The sequence below is a fragment of the Colias croceus genome, chromosome 6 (genome assembly GCF_905220415.1).
Source record: "Colias croceus chromosome 6, ilColCroc2.1".
NCBI classification, from domain to species: domain Eukaryota; kingdom Metazoa; phylum Arthropoda; class Insecta; order Lepidoptera; family Pieridae; genus Colias; species Colias croceus.
The window spans coordinates 2,306,693-2,330,750 of NC_059542.1; the positions used below are offsets into that span (position 1 = coordinate 2,306,693).

General features: G+C 32.0%; 1 protein-coding gene and 1 long non-coding RNA gene across 2 annotated transcripts in view; one reads left to right on the forward strand and one right to left on the reverse strand.

Moving 5' to 3' along the window:
* The first annotated feature begins 637 nt into the window (after window positions 1-637).
* On the forward strand, window positions 638-1,727 carry LOC123692843. Its single transcript, XR_006751606.1, has 3 exons — window positions 638-883; window positions 964-1,018; window positions 1,564-1,727. It is a non-coding gene; the product is annotated as an uncharacterized LOC123692843 (long non-coding RNA).
* A 715-nt stretch (window positions 1,728-2,442) lies between these two features.
* Window positions 2,443-24,058, reverse strand: part of LOC123692449 — a 50,559-nt gene continuing 28,943 nt past the window's right edge. The window contains exon 3 of the mRNA XM_045637197.1: window positions 2,443-4,561. Within this exon, the coding sequence (XP_045493153.1) occupies window positions 4,040-4,501 (462 nt within the window). The 5' untranslated portion in view covers window positions 4,502-4,561 and the 3' untranslated portion in view covers window positions 2,443-4,039. The remainder of the gene's footprint in view (window positions 4,562-24,058) is intronic.

Genomic DNA, 24,058 nt, shown 5'->3' on the forward strand with positions numbered 1-24,058 from the left:
GTAAAAACCGTTAGCTCGCCGAGGGATAGATTCCCGAAAATAGTAATATATATAATATAATATATAATGCATTGAATTGCAAGCGTACATAGGTGTCCTACGGATTACAATGTTTCGACAGCTTACAATGTCGCGAGTTAGGTGGATTTAGGTAGATATAAATTAATTTAGATTTAGGTAGATCTAACGGTTTTTACAATCTTACGGCGACATAATATTCTAACTATAAATAAATAAAAACATCTGTCTCATTGTTCAGTGTTTAAAACTATACAAAGAACGTTTACAAACATAGGTATGTAATCTAACATAATAAATTAGGCTGCCCAAGGGTTGCCCTTTATAGGTACTCTTTGAATTAGGCTAAGGTAGATAATACAATAATACCTATAATCTATGACTCCGCCACATATCATCACGAAAATTAATTAATATTACACCAATACGGTAAATATTAAATCATTGGATTATGGAGTGTAGATAAAGATATTCACTTGTTAAAGTTCGCATAAAAAGTATCGAATAAGTTTTATCAAAGTTAGATTGGATAATTAAATGAGAAAGGGCAGAGCAATGGCGCGCATTTCACAATTTGTAAGTTAGTTGATAAAGATTATAGAGTTTAATTAGACACAAAATCAAGTACCTAATCAACATCTTAACGTTTGATCACGTCACTCTAGCGCCGCTGTGGCCAGTTTTCGAACTATAATTATTTTGTTTCATTTTCCGGACACTTCACATAGAATATAGAGAGTATTGTAGATTGCCTGTGGATTTAGAGGTATAATAGAACTGATGTATAACGGATTGTCCTTTTTCTACACTCCATATTTCAATATATAATATGAAAAAAATACATAAAAATAGGATACAACTACAAGTAGGTAGTACCTAGGTATTATGAAGAGCAAAATTGGGTAAAATTATCTGAGACTATTGTGTAAATTCTTTCACTTACAGAAAGCTACACAGGAGCAACATATCATTCTTTTTATTTATCCCGGATTAACATAAAGTAAGTATGTTATATGTAGATACCTATTTGGCTATATTTTCATGAAATAATATTTTATTTATCCTATTGGTAAAAGCTCACGAGTCAATTTGATGTATATTGAGACTGTTTTATAAGAATAAATGATTGGATTTGAATTATTATAATTACACAACATACTGATATCACAGTTAAAATTAACACCAAATCGGTAGAGGATTTCAAAATATACCTACGTATGCAGTAGGTATAATTGACAGGCAATTCAGAAAAAAATATAAGAATCAATTTCACACATCTGCCACCTTATGTTTTAAAGATTTATAATCTACCTAATTTTTAAATGGATATCTTTAAATCAGTATTCAAAAACTACAATCAAACCGGTTTTCCATTTTTGCCTGGAAGTTATAAAATGCCTTGATTGCAAATTACGACATGTGAAAGGTTAATCATTTATTATTGCATGAATGATAATGATTAAAAATTTAGGTTTTAATGTAGGTTCTCATTGAATTCCAAAAATACCTTTATCTGAAAATCGTTTGTGAAATCACCTTTCACAGATTTAAATGTCTTAGGACATAGGAATAGCGTTCACATCCAGATGGCGGCTACCAGCGGGATCACTCCAAATTAAAACCACCTTGGTATCTATATGTACATTGGACATTGTATCTTGTTGAAAGCAGGGACGAGTTGCATGTGATTAATAAAGAGTTTCATAGAATTGTTCGTTTTCATTTAAAAGACTAATTCCTCAATCCTAACTTGTACCTAATAAGCTACAATTTAAATCTAAATGTGTAGAGACCTGTAGCTGTGGTAGAGACCAATCCTTCCATCCTATGTTTATAAGACAAGTGAACTGTCACTGCCTACACCTACTGCGAGGTAGGTAGTATTGAATTGTTACATCAACTAAGAACTAATTAGACCAAATGATAAACTAGCTTCTACTTGTACAGGCAGTGTTGTATTCTTAAAATACTTGTAATACAATATGTACCTGCTTATGTACAATAACATCATTTCATCATTGGCCCATATTACCCGCTAGTTTTTTTATTTCAAATATGAGGGATTATTTAAATAATAAAAACACAATTTAAATATGTAAAATTATTTTAATATTGCATTACAATAAATTGTCACAACAAGGAATTGCCACGAGCCTACCGTACACATAATATAATATTATGTCGATCCACACCATAGCGCTAATTTACAATGTTCCCTCAACCCTTTTGTAAACGAGTCTCTATAAATACGTGTGCGAAAGGAGCACACAACCACCTTAAAAATGTTTAAAATTTTCAATTTCCCACTTAAAATATGTATTAGTCAGTCCAATGCAGGATAGATGCCGTCATCTCAGTGTAAAAGGTCCATTACATATCACCACAGACTAATAATAATATACTACGTATACAAATATCACATATCACATAACCCCCCCCAAATTTTCTACAATGGCTTATCACCAGCTTCCAACATTGAACATACACGCTATATAGAGACTAAATTATCGTAGAACCATAATATAATTATATACTGTAAGTTTTTTGGTCATTATTTTTAAAAATTACAATTAGGACTATGGTGTGAATTCAAGTCTTATCTTACTTAATATTTAACCTATGCACGATATTAACTATGTAGTACACTTAACGTTACATCACATGTAGAATGAGATATTTTTCATAATAAGTAACAATGGCCGAAGATATTTCGTCACTTACTCCGTTCCCAACAAATTAAATTATACCTCATCATACAGTTTTTTTTTTTACTACAGTATTAACACGATTAAGCGTCTTATTATGCATCTATTACCTATCTATTTTATTACGCACGTTAAATTAGTTATGACGCAATTGAAGACACAGGTTGGAGATCAGAAAAACCAGCCTTATTCAACGTAAGCAATAGTTATATGTTTACAAAGTTTTCTTAAATATATTGCCAGTATAAAAGTAAGCAAAAGTAGAAAATAGCTACCAATTGTAAATAACCGCGTGGCAGTGGTAAAAGCACCAGATATTTCTGGGACATCGAGATTGATTTACAGTAACAATTGTACACAAATATTACAAATAATATTATTATAAAAATCTCAAACATTTCCAAAGCCTATAAATGCATTTAAAAAGCTTTCAGGAACAGGAACAGTTTTTCAATGCTTAACTAAACATCGATGAAATATTGTACGCTCCATTAAGTTTAAATTTAATTACAATAACTGTTCTATCCACTGGAAAGAATATTTTAGCACTTTACTCTATAAATACCTACACAAAATGGACACTTATCGGCTGAATAAAAGTTTTTGAAAATCTATCCTTCGTTTCGTGGTAATGTAGGATGCTTAATATAAATATAACTATAAGACTTCATTGTTCTTACTTTAGCAACATGTACCTTTTCCTCAAAAATGTATTACATATTAAACATAATAAAATAAAATGTAGATATATTCATAGTGTTGGAGTTCAGATTTAGAAGGTTTTTTTTTTAATTCTATCCGGGATTTTAGTATAGAGTTATGTTGACAATGACGGAAACTTTTCTTTTATGACAAAAAGTAGTGAAATAAGAAGAATTATTGGTCTTGATTAATTATGTGAAATACTGCCTCGACGTACCAACACACAATTTCATAGTGTTTCCATTGAAAAAACCTGCTAAGTTGTTGACGCAAGAGAAACACGTCAAGGATCAAAGGTTCAGAGCTATTCTTTCAAAACCTTGATGTTTATTTCGAAATTAATTCATTTGTGCCTTACGTTTTATGTATTGTATTGCGAAAACAGATTGTAAAGTGACCTTTAATCTTCTACTTTTCATTTAATTCATCGGCTTCAGATTTCATTATAATAAAATTCAATAACATCCCTGATGCAAACGTTCACAAGGATTAATCAATTAGTTGACAACAATTCCCAAACTTTTAAATGGAAAGTAACAGAGTAGACAATGGAATTATAGAATATGCAAATAGGATAACACGGAGTTGACGGTACAACGGCTATCGTTAACAAATTATCTCTTATTTTTATTTTTCATCGTAAGACGTCGCCAGAAGCTCGTCTTTTCAGCGGGAGGCTGTTCCTCCCTCGCTTCTTCACCCCTCGTCTCTCCCCGAAGCATGTCTAAGAAGGTCGGGTCGTTCTTCTTAACATTTTTCTCAATTTTAACCGCTTCGGCGCTGAGTTCCGCCTTTAGTTTTTCTGGGCTCGTGTTCTCGACCTTAAACTCGTTAGGGTCTTCAACGAACGCCTGTTGGAGATCACGCATAATCTTTTTCCGTATTGTTTTTTTCATACTTAGATGCCTTTCAAGTGTTTTCACATCGCCATTGGCGTACGTACGGTAGTCATCTTTTTTCTTCCTGCATGATTTCTTTGTTTTGTCTTCGTTCTCGTCGAAAACTTGCTTGGCTTCGTACTGTTGATTGAGGCCAAAGATATCTCGCAAATGAGGTATAGCTCGTTCGGATGTCATCTTGCATGTGGCGGCAGCCGCGCCCGGCACGAGATCACAGACAGCTCCTCATCGTGGGACCTGGAATTGAGAAAATATTAAATTAACAAGACATATTTTTAAAGTTGGGTCATATTTTTATACATTTATATTTTCGTTCAATACTTAATTGATTGAGAAATTTCAATATACAATTTTTTAGAAAACTGAGACTTATTTAATAAAACTAAGAAGTATTGAGATTTGAGGTGAAAAGTGTATTGACGAAAAAGGTTGGTTGAACAAAATATTAGAGGCCAGTTTTCGCTAATGGAACAAGCTTCCTAGCTTTTACATTTTGTTTTAATAAAGTATGCCTCAGTTTTACAAAATGTAGGGCAGAACAATAAACACGTGGTGATGTGATAATGTTAGCTAATCCGGTGGTAAACTTGGTCGTTACCCCGAAGCCACTCCCCACGACCTCACACGCATACAGATTGCTATAGTAATTATTTAAATTGAGCCCACATTAGCGGAAAGAGGAAGAGGTGTGTCAGGTATCCACGTCAATTTTGTTATAAAAAAAATAAACTATCTTTGTTAGTTTGGATAATACCTAGTTACAACGGTTCCCTGAGCTGTTTTGACCTAATCGAATACTTACCTAATTTTTTTATTGTATCTTATTACATTAGGTACATTTAACAGACGACTTCGGCTTGAAATTAACTTGATTCTAAAGAAACTAGTTTGCTAAAAGTCAGTTTTCAAATGCCATCTTTTAAAGTCCATAATAGATCTAAAAATCAGGTAGGTACGTAACTTTTAGAAAACCGACGGCAAAAAGTTCTAGAACAAAACTCAATAAGCGAACAGTGAAGGTGTTAAGATGGTTAGCTCAACACATGATCCAAATAGACAATGGAAATCGTGTACCGTAACCGCTGGCTACTCTAACGACTTCCTTCATTCATCTTGCCTTCGACAAATGTTGACACTGCAGGGAAATTATGTATTATCACGCTCTATTAACATTATCAACACCTATCACATGGAAAGTGTACTCGTTAACCCTTGTATAGCGAAGTATAGGGCGGATATTGTTGCTTACAAGTTACACTTACAGTTAATACAAAAATGTACGCAAATACTTGATCATAAGTCTTACTGAATTTAAAATGAAATCGATTGTGATAGTGCAAAGCGATTTGATACGGTTACTTTGAAATGTTTAAATTTAAAATACTGTTATAAATAGGTTTGTATCTATTACTTTCTGTCTTGATTTTCCATAGGTAGAGTAAGGATTTCAAGCGATAATACAAAACTTATTCAAATTTCGTGAGACTATATTATCAATTTATACCTAGTTTATAGAACGTAGTATATTAATAAAAAATGTAGTTTTATAAGGCTCTAGCTCACGATTTCAACTTGCATTGAAATTGTGCATGTACACACGCCGAATTGTCGACCTACAAAGTATTGCTGTCGTGCGGCACTAGAAAACACGTTTTATCTATGTTCCTTTTCATCATAAAGTATTTATTCATACATGTATAATTAAAACGCGGACGTGTAGTTCACTTTCATCTACGTCGCTCGACAGCACATGACATTCGTCTTGCATTGTGTTCATAATATACCTAATACCGCTCGCTTCACTGCACTAGGCTCCTCTCTCCGAACAATGCGACTTTGCAGACATTTCTCCACTTTATTTCCCTAATACCAACTGTGTGCGGTGTTAATTTTTTAACGTTACAAAAACTGTACTTTCAAATATTTTAACGTTTACACTTTTCTACAATGGCTTTGTTGTAGAGCCACATAACGATAATATGATGGGTTCTACTTACATCTTATAACATATTATAACTTTTTTCTCTATGTAAAATTTTCTACCTGTTGTCCTGTACCGGTATAAAGAAACAAATTATAAGCACTGTCCTAATGAAGAAGATGTTTCATGAATATGAATAGGAATTCGAAGCTAACATTTTCACAGAATTTATAACCTAATTCGAGTTCAGAGTTTACCCAACATTATGAATTAAAATGTCTTTAGATTGTATACGTAGTATATTATTATTAGTCTGTGCTTTAGAAATGAATTTCGTTATATGTCTAAACTATATTTTGTGAACACCGTAGCTGAACTTAAGCCAAGTTATTGTTGCGGAAAAGCAATAACATCTATGAATAATTCGTGTGCGGCCAACAGCTGACATTAACATTGGCTGGGGTCACTGCACTTTACCTAACATGTGATCGGCCATCTTGCCTCTTGACGTCAGAGTTTGGTAAATTCTCAAACATTTTTATTCGTTCGTAACCGTACATAACAATCACTCTATATAATATGTTTTAAATTATACACAATTTTTAGGCCTGTGCTGCATAAATATATTATTAACAACAATGAAGTAATGGAGGAAATGATACATATTTTACATAATAGTGCTGTCTTTATTATCTAAGATTTAAGAGCTCTGGATTTCAAAATTTCATTTAACAGCAATCTGATTATTCAATATTTAATACATACTTAAAAGAGCATTCTCTATATAAGTATATACCTTCACCTAATAATCAATAACACCAATAATACGTACTTTTTTATTGGTGCCGTTAAAGTTCTAAAAACAATTTCTCTGCACAGCTAGTACTTAGATACCGTTAAATGGCATTATCACGGTCATATGGGCACCGCACGAAGCAAAGTACACGGTTATGTTGGAAAGAGTACAAAATAAATTCATGCGACACCTGTACATGAAGCTTTATGGCGTGTATCCCTTCTATCCTCTAATGTATCCCACACTGTTTGTACTGGGAATGGTGGGATATAATGAGTTAAGGGTAAGGCGCGAATTTAAGCTGGTGGCATACTTGGTGGAGGTTTTAAGGGGCAAAGAATACAATCCTGGAATATTACAGAGATTGCATTTTAAGGTTCCAGACAACTATTTAGGAAGAAGAATCTTACCCAATTTACTGTATGTTCCAGTAGCGAGGACTAATCTATTAGCCAAATCCCCTCTTTTTTGTGCATTCCGTACAGTTAATGAAGTACACAATAAAATAGATGTGTTCTCTTGTACTTTGAGTGATTTTTCAAAGGTGCTCTTATATATTTTATGCTATCGGGAATGTTAATTGTATTGAGATTATAATTGTTAAGTAGTACTTATTTTTAATTTTAATGATGTTGATGTTTGATGAGATGAGATTTGTTTTTGTTAATTTATAAAAGAACACTGTCGAATTAGGTTAGAATCCTGTAATGATAGTAAGTTCTATGTGATGTAAATAAATAAATAAATAAATAAATAAATAAATAAAAATCACAACTAGCCCCCGGTTTAGCGTTGATCCATTGGTTTAAAACTGGGGCGTCGAGTACCGCCACGATATTTATTGGAAATTGTACAAATTGATTCATCTGATCTGTATCTTTTAATTGGTTTTGTTTTCATTTTAACGCATCGCTACTCGAATGTTTTTACTCCACTAATTGCTGGCTGGTCGAATCGTTTGAAATCGGTTACGCTATTAATAGATCTGCTGTTCTGACTTTGCCGGAATTTGCGATGCGGAAGGTGTTAAAATATGAAATAAAAGCACTTTTCAAGTTCAAATACAAATATTATCTATAGAAAATAATTGTGAATATGTGAATCTGTCAAAAATAGGTTAAAGGAGTAATATCTCATATGCAACGTAATAACTCAGCCCCCGGAATCACAGACACAATAGAAAATCTATTGGTGTCGTGGTCCGATCGGGCCGCTGCGCTCGGGGCTCAATGGGTACTTATAATGTTTAGTGCAGTTCATACAGAAGTATGATAAATGGACACTTTTAAATATACATAATCGATATCAATGTCATATTTTGGTATTTATAACGATATCTGTACATATTTAAAACAACTTTATTCGGATTTCAGAATAACCGGCCTTGGGGTTTTTATTCAACTTACAAGTTACATGTTATATATTGACTCAAGTGTTGTGCCTTTCTAGTGTGCATAATAACAAAACAATAAAATGAGAATTTATTTCCAAACGAAATGCGGGCTCTGCATTTAATTTGTTTATGACAGGTAAAATTATAACTGAGTTTGCCATGTTTTCATACGGGTCTTAATCACTCTCATGATTCATTTTCATTAGATATCTTTATTTTAATGAATACTAATATATGTATGCATCAACTAGGTACTGTTTTAAAGTAAATATAAACGTTAAATAAAGAATAACTCAAATATGCTTCATGTACAAAAACAATAATGGAAATTTAATACAGGAAATATATTTAAAAATATTCACATAAGTAAGTATTCCAAGTGAAATATGTTGAAACTGGTCGGTTTTTATTACTCAGATATTAATATTATAGCATAAATACCACTGGCATATGCAAGACAATAAATAAGAAGTAATAAAATAAATACCTAATAAGTACTTATTTTTCAAGTAAACAAAGATTAATTTTAAATCGTTAATCGTTAATTAAGGAAATCCATTAATTGGAAAAACCATTAACTACTTTATTGTTCAAAACAAATTGTATAAGTAGATACCTATTTTTTTTAAATAATTACAAAGTTACTTAGAAAATCACAGTTGTAATCTCCGGAATGAATTACTTCTTAAAACCTCAAAATTGAACAAAGGCTTCGCAAAATTCCAGTTTTCACAGTATAATCACGAAAAGGGAAATTTCTTTATTTTTTTAACAAAACGATAAATTAGGTCGAATTTACATTAACATTAAAAAGGAGAGTATTCTAATGTCGTTTCTCACAGTAATTATAAATATGTAGTGAGTTTTTATTATGGATATTCAGAGTACAGATATTTTTTCAGTTTGTTTAAATTATTATAATATATATGAAACGGTTCAACGTACCTAATAGGTACCTACATTTCTTTAAGTTATCAAGAAAATTGTAAGGCCGATCAAAGCAACTTCGTACTAATCAGACGGAAAAATGCGTCTAATTAGTTCAATTTAAAATTTCTTGACACAATCCTTTTATTTGGTGTGAAATAAGGTTTATTACACATCGCAACAACATGGATGTATCGCATAATGGATACGCGAGATCGTTGTGGCCTAGTACACGTTTCGCCCTGATTGTTCTACGAGATGCGAGTCCATTTGTAAAGTTTTTATAACATTGACTTTTATTATACTTATATCTATGTGCAGGATGTATAAATAGTACGTCGTGTTATAGTTATTTAATTATTTATTTATAATTTATATTTGAGTATTATTAAAACATTTATATCACCCGTAACATTTACCCATAACCAGAGCTTCTAGTTCTACTACATAATATAAATAATAAAAAACAATAAATTCATATAATTTCAAGAAAAGTTACTTGAATAATTTTTATTACAATTCTGTTTTGTTTTAAATAAAAGACAGCCGAAGATTAAGGTAAACTAACAACTTCCATTATCTTTTAAACGAAGCATTACACGAAAAATGCAAAATTTGCATTGCACACATTCGAAAGTAGGTTTATTCATTGGCCGTATCTTTAGCAATTTTGTTTGTTTGTCTATTATAACAGTGACATAATGGGAACATTGCGACAACGATGACGTATGCAAGTACGCATTCATGTGCGTATTGCGTGAGCATTTTAAAGTTAATTAGAATATAAATAGAACATTATTGCAGTGATTGTATCGTCATTCCATTTCTAAGTATATCGAGACAGTGATATATTGCGTTTGTATGCTGATTAAATTTTACATTTCTGAAATGTGTTATTTTTGCAATCGTATACCTAATAATTTCGTCATACAATTGTTTGAGCGGATGGAGTGGATAGTCGCGTCTGGCTTTTACTTTAAAATTGTAATTTGACTTTTTGGTGTTATCAATTCGAAAATTATTACACAAGTAGATAAAATGTATGTAGAATGTTGATATATTAAGTGTTAACTAAAAAGTAGGTACTGAAGGTACTGATTGTTACAATATTTGTTATGGTGATTTTGCTAGTTTTTTAGTTGAGTGGTAGAGTATGCTTATTTTTACAAATTGAGTTATTGACATAATATGATAAGCCCTAATCACTAGATACGTTGCTTAACTTGCAATTCGCTAATGGATGAGCCAGGCTATACCCAGGCAGTGAAGCTTTGACCTAGATTTAGATGAGCTCTTTGACTAATAGATAAACCTGTCTTCTAGATAAATGAACGTGATCCTTCATCAGAGAGCAAAGCAAATCTTTGCTCCCTTAATTTCGGCTCATTATACCTCTTTATATATTTTACTAGCTGCTCCGCGCGGTTTCACCCCCATGGCTCCCGTCCCGTTGGTCGTAGCGTGATGATATATAGCCTATAGCCTTCCTCGATAAATGAGCTATCTAACACCGAAAGAATTTTTCAAATCGGACCAGTAGTTCCCGAGATTAGCGCGTTCAAACAAACAAACAAACTCTTCAGCTTTATAATATTAGTATAGATTCGCTGGAAGATGAAATAATTTACGCCGTTTATAGGTAGTTATTAAATTATTTGTGTTAGGTACTCACTTTCAGTACTTAGGATAATAAAGTTAGATCTAGAAGGATAAAATAACATTTATTACTGTAAATTCTCATGAAATTACTTCAGGTATGAATTTAATTAAACTCTATCTACGGCGGCCTCATTTGAATTACATAAATATTAATAAGTAAGTACGTATTTAAGTATCAATAACTTACTGCTTACATAACTATAAAATATCTAAATATTCAAGAATCATCATCATCATCATCATCAGCCCAAAATATTCCCACTGCAGGGAAACAGTGGTAAATTATTATAATAATTAAAGTTAAACCAATTAGCATAGTCCTTAAAGACAAGAAGTAGGTCAAACTGATTAAGGTTAATTATAAAAACGTACATATCACTTTTTTGGCTCAAAATATTTACAGAAAACAAAATGAGAACATATCATATAACATACTATAGCTTACCGCCCGCGGCTTCGCCCGCTTTGTCTAAAACCTAATAAATTATATACTAAAACCTTACTCTTGAATCACTCTATCTATTAAAAAAACCGCATCAAAATCCGTTGCGTAGTTTTAAAGATTTAAGCATACAAATGGACATAGGGACAGAGAAAGCGACATTGTTTTATACTATGTAAGTGATTTATTTTGCTTGTAGGAATTATTGCTTGTATTTTTTCATATTTAAATACATTCATCACACATTCACGCGTTTTGCTTGCGTATATTTGACTCACATAATATGTAGAGCCAAATAAACGCAAGCAAAACGCATCGCAACTAAATAATATCAGTTTTATTGCTAGTGTAAATGCACTACTTAAAGAGCTATTATTATAATATACTAGCGGTCCGCCCCGGCTTCGCCCGTGGTACATATTCACGTTTTCTCTACATAAGAACCATCCTCGAACTTCAAGGAATACTTATTATAAAAAAAAGAATTAACGAAATCGGTTAAGCCGTTCTGAAGTTATGCGCTTACCAACACATTTTGGGATTCATTTTTATATTATAGATTTTAAGAATATACAGTAAGGGTCATTTACCATTAGTAGAAGCTGAGCTTATAGAATAATTCCCACGGTGGAAGCGTTGGATAATATGTTACTTAACAATTCATTGAATGATTGTGCAAGCGGGACTCAAGGTTTGAGCCGTGTGATCTTATCACAATGCCTGCCTCTTTATTGCTATAAAGTATAAACACTGAAAATGCTTTTTTTGAATGCAAATATTAGTTTCTAGGCGTTTTATTCGGTCAGGTTAAAACGGCATTAAAAGTACCTGGTATTACCACAAAACAATATAAACACAGTCTAACTATAATGCCTCCTCCACACTACTCGCGAAGTTCCTCGGCGAAGTACTCGGCCGAAGTTGACTTCGCGAGGAACGCATACGTTCATATTCAGAACGAACTTCAGGTAACTTCGTGCCCTTTGACTCGGGCGCAAAAACCGACAACAAACGGAAGTCGGCCGAGGCGAGGTAAAGTTGGACGAAGTAAGCCGAAGTGCCTCTCTACATTATTCTATTCGTCTAACCTCGTTCAACTTCGCGAGTAGTGTGGAGGAGGCATAAGCTTCTTGGTCTAACTATATACCAGGGATCTGTCACTTTAAAAGTTGTCTATGTTAAATACTCCAAAACCATATTAATGGACTAAACCCTGTCTAGAGTTTTTTTTGGTAAGACAGACCATATTATATTTACCTAAAGATTTTTTACATAAATTATATAAATTTTCACTTCAGTCTTCAGAGGATGTGATAAATTCCTTTGATATCTCCTTGACTTTGGCTCGCAGCTATATGGCTTATTTCACGTTTTTTAACAGCAAGAGACCGGAATAAATGCATGAAACCTTTTGAGTGAGTGACAAGAAAATGTAGACTTTAAGGTAAGGTAGGTCTTCTATTTAGAAAATGTATACGAAACCACTATATTTAGTTACAAAATAGTTAGTGTTTCTGTTTGGTAAATATTTGTAACAAAATAATTGAAATTAAGAAAGTGTTTCAATGCATAAACAACGTGTTAGTAAGAAGGGATATACCAATATTACTTACGCGTAGGTAAAATATTTTAGCCATAGACTAAATAAACAGTTGATTTACGTAATTTTGTTATAATAATAGAGAAGTTTATACAATACTAGCTTTTGGGCCGCAGCTTCGCCTACGTAGTAGAAGAAACACCCGCATACAGCATACTTCCCGTTTCCTTGTTATTTCCGGTATAAAATCTATCTTATGACCTTTCTATTAGTTATCTCACAACCAAATTTCATCAAAATCCGTGCAGTGGTTGAGGCGTGAAGAGACAGACAGAGTTACGTTTTCGCTTTTATAAAATGACTTAGGATAGTTAGGATTAAAATAACTATACAAGAAAGCTTGTAAAAGACACGAAAACGTTTACATGAATAAATACACACACAAATAAATCGTCAACATACAACAATCATTTGACATACCACAGACTAAAAACTCAACATACCGTTCCTTAATGAGCGTTCCAAAATGACACAGATAAAACAAGAACCAAAAGCCTTCCGTTACGGGAGTACATCAGATAGGGTAGGTTTAATTGAGCTCTCTTAAGGTTCTGATTTATGAGCCACCACGCTAAAAGTTATTTTCATTTCGCACCTTGGGGTTTTACCTGTGGGTTTTACTGTGTGGACGGATGATGAACAAAGAGCATAAATATTATGTTACTTTAAATAGCCTTGTTAAAATAAAATATAAAGTTTACTTTTAAAATGCCACCCCACCACACGATGACTGCTACTGGTAAAAAAAATATATTAAAAACACATAAAATAAAAATTATAATAATCAAAAAAAGCACATAAAATAAAAATTATTTAAATTAAATTCAAACGCCTAGAGGGCTTCACTGTGACTTAATTAATTTAAGATTATGAGCTATCTTTACAAACAAGCCTTTATACTAAACTATGTAATTCATAAAAAAACGTCCTTTTGGTTCATCAATTACTAAAATTGCTAAAACCTGAAATAATAATTAGTTTATTCCATACTAGCTGTGCCCGCGACTTCGTCCGCGTGGAATAGCGACTGCATAGTAGTTACTACTTTACATACAATTATTTAGTAAACACGTACTACCATAAACAATTCATAGAATTGTTAATAGAATTTATTACTAAAGAAAGAAAAGACTACTTATTACTACTAAACTAATCTAAGCTAAAAAACTTACGTACTTTCCGGAAATCCGGGGCATTTTCCGGGGATATCCGGAAAATGCCTGTAAAATATCTGGAAAATCCCCCGGAAAATGTGTGAAAATGTCCGGGAAATACCCGGAAAATATCCGGAAAATGCGTGAAAATGTCCGGAATAAGCGTGGAAAATGCCTGGAAATCCCCGGAAAAATGTCAGGGAATGTCCGGAAAATGCTTGGAAAATGCCTGGAAAATGCCTGGGAAATATCTGGAAAATATCCGGAAAAAGCGTGGAAAATGCCTGGAAATTTCCTGGGAATTACCCAGAAAATGCGTGAAAATGTCCGGAAAAGCGTGGAAAATGCCTGGATAATCTCCGGAAAATGTCAGGGAAATGTCAGGGAAATGCCTGGGAAATGCCTGGAAAATATCTGGAAAATATCCGGAAAATGCGTGAAATGGTCCGGAAAAGGCGTGGAAAATGCCTGGAAAATCCCCGGAAAATGCGTGAGGAATTGCCCGGAAAATGCCCGGAAAATATCCGAAAAATGCGTGAAAATGTCCGGAAATAGCGTGGAAAATGCCTCTTCAAATTTGCGAAGTAATTAAAGCAGACAACCAAAAAAAGAAAAAGAAAGCTAAAATCTTTCATATTAAATGTATATGGGATATTCATATTTCATATTATGTACTTAATGTATGGGAGGGTTTAAATATATTTTTTTTTTATATTTCTCGATTTATTTAAAAAAAATGATTACGGCCATTATTAGGTTAAGTACTTTCGATATCAGTTTAAAGTTTTTTGTTATCTGTAATACTTACAAAAAAAAATCGCCTGTGCACACTGAACGATTACACCTTGTACACCAATGCCTTAGCAAATCTTCGCCGTGATTATTTAAATGATCATAATTTTTTTATTAATGAACCAATTGACATGAATTAAACACTAAATGACAAAAAAAATTAACTACAGTTTTGGGTTCGGGATCAATTTAATAATTACACCTGCTAATATTTTTTTACATATTTTCATTGTATAAAATCGTAACATAATTTCCTTTATGTATTGTTCTATTAACACATAGATAATATCTTCCCAAGGTACTAAATTTTAATAAAAAAGTTGTTTTTGTTATTTATATCTAAAAAAGAGTATTTATATTAGACAGAAATAAACATAAAATTTTTATAAGTTTTATGGAAGCTGAATGTAATGCAAATGGGCAAATATAAAAGTAAAATTAGGTATTTAAAATAAATAAATGAAACAACTATGTACCAATTACAGAAAAACTACGCAACTAAGTGTTGGAATAATCTACCGCCGCCGATACGTGAATCAATGTCTAAAAATTCTTTTAAGCATAAATATAAAAAACATTTGATTAACGAATTCGTCGGAAAACCTTAGTTGCGTTGTATATAACGCAAACAAAGCCGAAAGACATTGTATATACACGTATTATATAGTATGCAATATAGTTGTATTCTTATAATTTCTTATATTTATAAACTATGGTTATTTATATATATGTATATTAGTGTATTAGTTGAATTTTTGAATGTATTATAAGTATATTATGTAGTTCACAATATGGGTAATATTAGTATTATATAGTATTATATTATATTCTTTACATGCAAACATATAATTATTTTTTTTTTCTAAATTAATTGTTTAATTAACCGATAGCAGAGAGAGACACTTTAGACTTAAGCGTTTTGTTGTCTGGTGGGGCCCTGAAAACCAGCGCTATGCTGACCACATCGGCATAGCATATGCTGAGCGGCCTTACCCTTTAGGTCGCCAGTCGCCACACAAATTATATTAGTTTTTATTTTTATGTTTGTTTAATTTTAAGAGTGTATTTTGATATTGTTTTTTTTGTTTCTTTGTTTGTGTTGGTGGTGGTAATTTGGTGTGCCTAATAAAATTTATTTTATTCTTATTCTTTATTCTTATTCTTTTTCGTTTGAAAATTGCTGGATCATGAGTATAATTCTTTATCTCTTACCTTGGGCAGTCTGGAAGAGATCGCTAGTAAGCGATAAGACCGCCTTATGTACATACCGTGTTAATCCATTTGGTATGATTGTAAATATTTTACTTGGTGTGGTACGTATATTACCACACCAATTGATAAATAATATGTACTCTGATCCCAGTACGATCTGTACCGCGATAGCCATAACGATAATAAAACAATCAGATGACAGTAAAGCACGATTATAAATCATACTTGTACAGTAGTTGTGAGTGCAATATTTACGTTTCAAAATAACATTTTTTTGGTACTAAAACGTAGGTAGATTCTCACGCACGCACGCTGATACGTGGTTGGCTGCCCCTTTTCTCATTCCCGAAAAATATCCTCTAAAATTACCCAAGATTCTTCCAATGATTGTACCATACGTTGGAAATTAACTTTAGTCAACAATTGACCACGCGCCAGGATACTTATTTCTACTACATCCTCATGCAAATCGTTAATTTTTATGAACATTGAATCTGTAAATAAAAAAAATGAAAACATTACTTTACCTAATTTTATTAAAAAGCTACTAACAAATAAAATTCTATCAAGAACTAAAGTGACCTTCTTTGGGCGTTTAATATAGTCTTGTAAAAGTTATACATAAAAATAAAATTTCATCATTTTCTTATTTTGTCGTAACTTCAATTCTAATTAAAAATATGAGTCTAACTATATAATTAATTAATAAAGAATAAATATAAAAGCTACAACTTACCTTTTGTGGGAACGCAAGAAGGATTTTTTAAAATGTCACAAATTACTGTTAATAGTGTCTTGTTTGACATCAAATAATAAACATCTACCCTCACTTGTAAAATTTTATTTAGTATATTCACATAAAATATAAGCACCTGAAGTGGACTCTGGGAAGACATGGGTTAAAAAGTTAAATAAATAAGTACAATTAAAAACCCCACCAACATCATATTATTTAATTTTTAATTATAAATTTGCAAGAAGCGTTAAACATGTAAATTGATTTGATTTTAATGAAGTCTCATAGATGGCGCTGTTTCAAATTTGTCTTTATACTACTAAGATTCATTAAACTGTTTCTCTGCCAAAATTACGTAAATGACGTAGTTTTTATAGTGTAAAGCTAGATAATAGCGTGGCTTACCCAAAAACAACATTTAAACATGAGTCTTTAGATTGTACGCTGTGTAATACACGGAATACGTTAGAAAAATAAAGGTTCACAGCTCCTCCCCCGGAGGTGATAGCATGATAATGTGTATATAAAAGCCTCACCCGACCTGTTAGTAATATTCATGCAAAATTTGAAGTCAATCTATGCGGTACTTTTCGAGATTAGCTCGGACAAATATACAGACAAACAGACAAACAGACAAACCGACAAACAGACAAACAGACAAAAACTCTAAAAACTATGTTTTTGGCTTCTATATTGATTATAGATCATGGATTATGTATTCTTTTAAAAAAATATTCAATGTACAGTTTTGACTTTCCTACGATTTTATTATATGTAAAGATTGCATTAACGAAATGGGCCTATAAGAATAACAGCGTGTAGGATATTTTCACAAGTCGTTTTAGACGTTACACACGTCTAAAACGACTGGAAAATAAATCAAATTGGTACCTTTAGAACGATAAGTTGAATCGTGTTTAGTATTATAAATATTAAATCTATACATATAATAAAATCGTAGGAAAGTCAAAACTGTACATTGAATATTTTTTTAAAAGAATACATAATCCATGATCTATAATCAATATAGAAGCCAAAAACATAGTTTTTAGAGTTTTTGTCTGTTTGTCTGTTTGTCGGTTTGTCTGTTTGTCTGTTTGTCTGTATATTTGTCCGAGCTAATCTCGAAAAGTACCGCATAGATTGACTTCAAATTTTGCATGAATATTACTAACAGGTCGGGTGAGGCTTTTATATACACATTATCATGCTATCACCTCCGGGGGAGGAGCTGTGAACCTTTATTTTTCTAACGTATTCCGTGTATTACACAGCGTACAATCTAAAGACTCATGTTTAAATGTTGTTTTTGGGTAAGCCACGCTATTATCTAGCTTTACACTATAAAAACTACGTCATTTACGTAATTTTGGCAGAGAAACAGTTTAATGAATCTTAGTAGTATAAAGACAAATTTGAAACAGCGCCATCTATGAGACTTCATTAAAATCAAATCAATTTACATGTTTAACGCTTCTTGCAAATTTATAATTAAAAATTAAATAATATGATGTTGGTGGGGTTTTTAATTGTACTTATTTATTTAACTTTTTAACCCATGTCTTCCCAGAGTCCACTTCAGGTGCTTATATTTTATGTGAATATACTAAATAAAATTTTACAAGTGAGGGTAGATGTTTATTATTTGATGTCAAACAAGACACTATTAACAGTAATTTGTGACATTTTAAAAAATCCTTCTTGCGTTCCCACAAAAGGTAAGTTGTAGCTTTTATATTTATTCTTTATTAATTAATTATATAGTTAGACTCATATTTTTAATTAGAATTGAAGTTACGACAAAATAAGAAAATGATGAAATTTTATTTTTATGTATAACTTTTACAAGACTATATTAAACGCCCAAAGAAGGTCACTTTAGTTCTTGATAGAATTTTATTTGTTAGTAGCTTTTTAATAAAATTAGGTAAAGTAATGTTTTCATTTTTTTTATTTACAGATTCAATGTTCATAAAAATTAACGATTTGCATGAGGATGTAGTAGAAATAAGTATCCTGGCGCGTGGTCAATTGTTGACTAAAGTTAATTTCCAACGTATGGTACAATCATTGGAAGAATCTTGGGTAATTTTAGAGGATATTTTTCGGGAATGAGAAAAGGGGCAGCCAACCACGTATCAGCGTGCGTGCGTGAGAATCTACCTACGTTTTAGTACCAAAAAAATGTTATTTTGAAACGTAAATATTGCACTCACAACTACTGTACAAGTATGATTTATAATCGTGCTTTACTGTCATCTGATTGTTTTATTATCGTTATGGCTATCGCGGTACAGATCGTACTGGGATCAGAGTACATATTATTTATCAATTGGTGTGGTAATATACGTACCACACCAAGTAAAATATTTACAATCATACCAAATGGATTAACACGGTATGTACATAAGGCGGTCTTATCGCTTACTAGCGATCTCTTCCAGACTGCCCAAGGTAAGAGATAAAGAATTATACTCATGATCCAGCAATTTTCAAACGAAAAAGAATAAGAATAAAGAATAAGAATAAAATAAATTTTATTAGGCACACCAAATTACCACCACCAACACAAACAAAGAAACAAAAAAAACAATATCAAAATACACTCTTAAAATTAAACAAACATAAAAATAAAAACTAATATAATTTGTGTGGCGACTGGCGACCTAAAGGGTAAGGCCGCTCAGCATATGCTATGCCGATGTGGTCAGCATAGCGCTGGTTTTCAGGGCCCCACCAGACAACAAAACGCTTAAGTCTAAAGTGTCTCTCTCTGCTATCGGTTAATTAAACAATTAATTTAGAAAAAAAAAATAATTATATGTTTGCATGTAAAGAATATAATATAATACTATATAATACTAATATTACCCATATTGTGAACTACATAATATACTTATAATACATTCAAAAATTCAACTAATACACTAATATACATATATATAAATAACCATAGTTTATAAATATAAGAAATTATAAGAATACAACTATATTGCATACTATATAATACGTGTATATACAATGTCTTTCGGCTTTGTTTGCGTTATATACAACGCAACTAAGGTTTTCCGACGAATTCGTTAATCAAATGTTTTTTATATTTATGCTTAAAAGAATTTTTAGACATTGATTCACGTATCGGCGGCGGTAGATTATTCCAACACTTAGTTGCGTAGTTTTTCTGTAATTGGTACATAGTTGTTTCATTTATTTATTTTAAATACCTAATTTTACTTTTATATTTGCCCATTTGCATTACATTCAGCTTCCATAAAACTTATAAAAATTTTATGTTTATTTCTGTCTAATATAAATACTCTTTTTTAGATATAAATAACAAAAACAACTTTTTTATTAAAATTTAGTACCTTGGGAAGATATTATCTATGTGTTAATAGAACAATACATAAAGGAAATTATGTTACGATTTTATACAATGAAAATATGTAAAAAAATATTAGCAGGTGTAATTATTAAATTGATCCCGAACCCAAAACTGTAGTTAATTTTTTTTGTCATTTAGTGTTTAATTCATGTCAATTGGTTCATTAATAAAAAAATTATGATCATTTAAATAATCACGGCGAAGATTTGCTAAGGCATTGGTGTACAAGGTGTAATCGTTCAGTGTGCACAGGCGATTTTTTTTTGTAAGTATTACAGATAACAAAAAACTTTAAACTGATATCGAAAGTACTTAACCTAATAATGGCCGTAATCATTTTTTTTAAATAAATCGAGAAATATAAAAAAAAAATATATTTAAACCCTCCCATACATTAAGTACATAATATGAAATATGAATATCCCATATACATTTAATATGAAAGATTTTAGCTTTCTTTTTCTTTTTTTGGTTGTCTGCTTTAATTACTTCGCAAATTTGAAGAGGCATTTTCCACGCTATTTCCGGACATTTTCACGCATTTTTCGGATATTTTCCGGGCATTTTCCGGGCAATTCCTCACGCATTTTCCGGGGATTTTCCAGGCATTTTCCACGCCTTTTCCGGACCATTTCACGCATTTTCCGGATATTTTCCAGATATTTTCCAGGCATTTCCCAGGCATTTCCCTGACATTTCCCTGACATTTTCCGGAGATTATCCAGGCATTTTCCACGCTTTTCCGGACATTTTCACGCATTTTCTGGGTAATTCCCAGGAAATTTCCAGGCATTTTCCACGCTTTTTCCGGATATTTTCCAGATATTTCCCAGGCATTTTCCAGGCATTTTCCAAGCATTTTCCGGACATTCCCTGACATTTTTCCGGGGATTTCCAGGCATTTTCCACGCTTATTCCGGACATTTTCACGCATTTTCCGGATATTTTCCGGGTATTTCCCGGACATTTTCACACATTTTCCGGGGGATTTTCCAGATATTTTACAGGCATTTTCCGGATATCCCCGGAAAATGCCCCGGATTTCCGGAAAGTACGTAAGTTTTTTAGCTTAGATTAGTTTAGTAGTAATAAGTAGTCTTTTCTTTCTTTAGTAATAAATTCTATTAACAATTCTATGAATTGTTTATGGTAGTACGTGTTTACTAAATAATTGTATGTAAAGTAGTAACTACTATGCAGTCGCTATTCCACGCGGACGAAGTCGCGGGCACAGCTAGTAGAGTATAAATGATGATACAGGCACGATTAAATTAGCACTAAGAATAATCAACTTTATTTAAAAGCTTTTATGTTAATCAACTATTTACATAAGAGTGACTATGTATTCTTTAACAGTTAAACGGATTGCGGATACGAAGCCATACATCGATTAAGTACAACAGGATCAAAGAATAATAAAAACGCTTGCAAAAACTACAAAATAAGTCTATCAAAGATCTCAACCTCCAGTTTGCACGTTTAAAATCCAGTACACGTGATAACGCATCAGAGATAAGGAATAATAGACGTAAATCCGTTTTAATTACTACTTTGTGCTCATTGTCTGGTACACTTCCACTTTTACTGCTTTTAGCCGAAACAACTCCGTGTTGAGGCATTATATAATTTTTGTATTCTTCTAATATGACGTGAAGTTTTGTTTATGAATGATTTTATTCAATTTATTTTTTGCACTGTACACGTAGATGAGTTAACAAAAGCTCATCTATTAAATCCAACTCGTGCCTCAAATAGTTATAGGCATATTACAATATTATTTCGTAAAACTGTGTATAGGTTTTGGAAATTCACTACCATGGTACCGACCGGGACCATGTGAGTAAAGAAAATTGTTTTAACAATATTGGTTCTGTAGCGCTGAATTGTGAATCGATTAAAAAAAGAATATTACAATAATTATCTCATTAGAAATTAGAATATCGGTTTGTAAGAAAAATATCAATTATGTGCAAAGAAAATTGCATCTATTGAAACAAACCGAATTAAACAAGTCTTCGTAATATTTATTATGTCGTTAAGGAAAAATTACGCATTAAAATATAAAAAAATACATTCCCACCAAGTTGAATGTCACGTAGATAGGAAGCTAAAGCAATCTCTCAAAGCATCTTGAGCCAAAATTCTTCCTATGATTATATCATGTGCGTCGTGGGAAAACTTTAGTAAATGAATAACAATGTTATTTTAATATAAATAAACCTATCTATAGCTACCTGCCTAGCTACTTGAAATTACAAGAGCGAAATCGAGTTTGAGTTGATTAACATTTCTTCCGTTGATTCCATTGTAAACAGATATATTTAAAAATTGATACATTTAACTAAACAAGATTTTCAGATAAAACAATAATGTGAAGTAGAATACTTTCTTAACAAAGAAGGTACAAAGAAATTTACGTTTATTGCCAATAGAATCGTGCTGAACAATGGGATACATTTTTCAATAAGCGATTTTGTAAAATACTGGAGATAATATTATCGCTCTACATAAAGGAATAACAAATTAAGAATCTCTACCTTTTATTCTTTTGAAGTAAGTACTAATAAATATAGTCTGTTGATACGCAAGATTGCTCTTATATTTATGTACCCATTATAAAATCCATTTCCATACAAAAAATTCGACCCTCACTTTAAATAATTAATCTCAAAGATTAAAGTTTTTATCGAGTAATGAGCAATAGTGTTTTTATGCAAATCAAGAGCCTTGGAGAGTGAACGTCTTTATTGATTTTCTTTAGAATTATAGACTGTATCTTGTATGAGAGTTTCGTCTGAAATGAACAATTTAAAATATATTTAGTAATTTGAATGAAACTATATAAAAGTTATGCACCGGAATGTTTTTCATAAGCGTTTTAAAGTGCTGTGGTCACGATTTGCGACAGAACATCTGATAAAAATACTTAAAATTCCTTATTACGTATTTAAAATAAAGTAACTGTTATAGTTAACTAACAATTTTTTGTCCATAATTTACTTAATTTTGTGTAGATGTAGAAAATTGGAAATAATATAAAATAACAACGTTTTAATTACATGTAACTATAAAGCGATTTTATAGTAAAGTGGGAAAACAGGATCTAGTCTGGTATGCTGTTACTGAACTTGTACTGTTCTTTAAGCGATTCACAACTCACAAGTTATTATAAAATACACATTCCTTTAAAAAGAAGAAAAATAAAGTTACTTCTCGGTGAACATATGGCTGAACGCAAAATTCATAAATAAATCACCTATAACCACGTTGAAAGGAATGAATATCATACGATTAGAAAATTTAACAAAACCGTATTGCTGCTCCATCGGCTTTTGATTTAAAAAACTTCGAGAAATCTTTCAAACTTTACCATATTGAGATCTTCTCTTAAGCACCTGGAAATGAAACTTTTTTTTTTTTTTTTTTTTTTTTTTTATACATAGATAGGCGGACGTTTGACCCCAGTCCCACCTGATGGAAAGTGGTGACGAGATCTAAGGTGGTAAGTCACGCCCGCCTAGAAAGTGCCTGTTAATTCGTCTCTTGAAAATTCCCATGTTATACTTCTCTGGAAAGACGGACGCCGGCAGAGAATTCCACTCTTTGGCAGCTCGCATTAAGAAGGAGGACGCAAAGCGTGCTGTGCGTGCAGTCGGCATTTCTACCAGGTAAGGGTGGTATCCCGCCGTGCGCCTGGACGTTCTTTGGAAAAAAGGG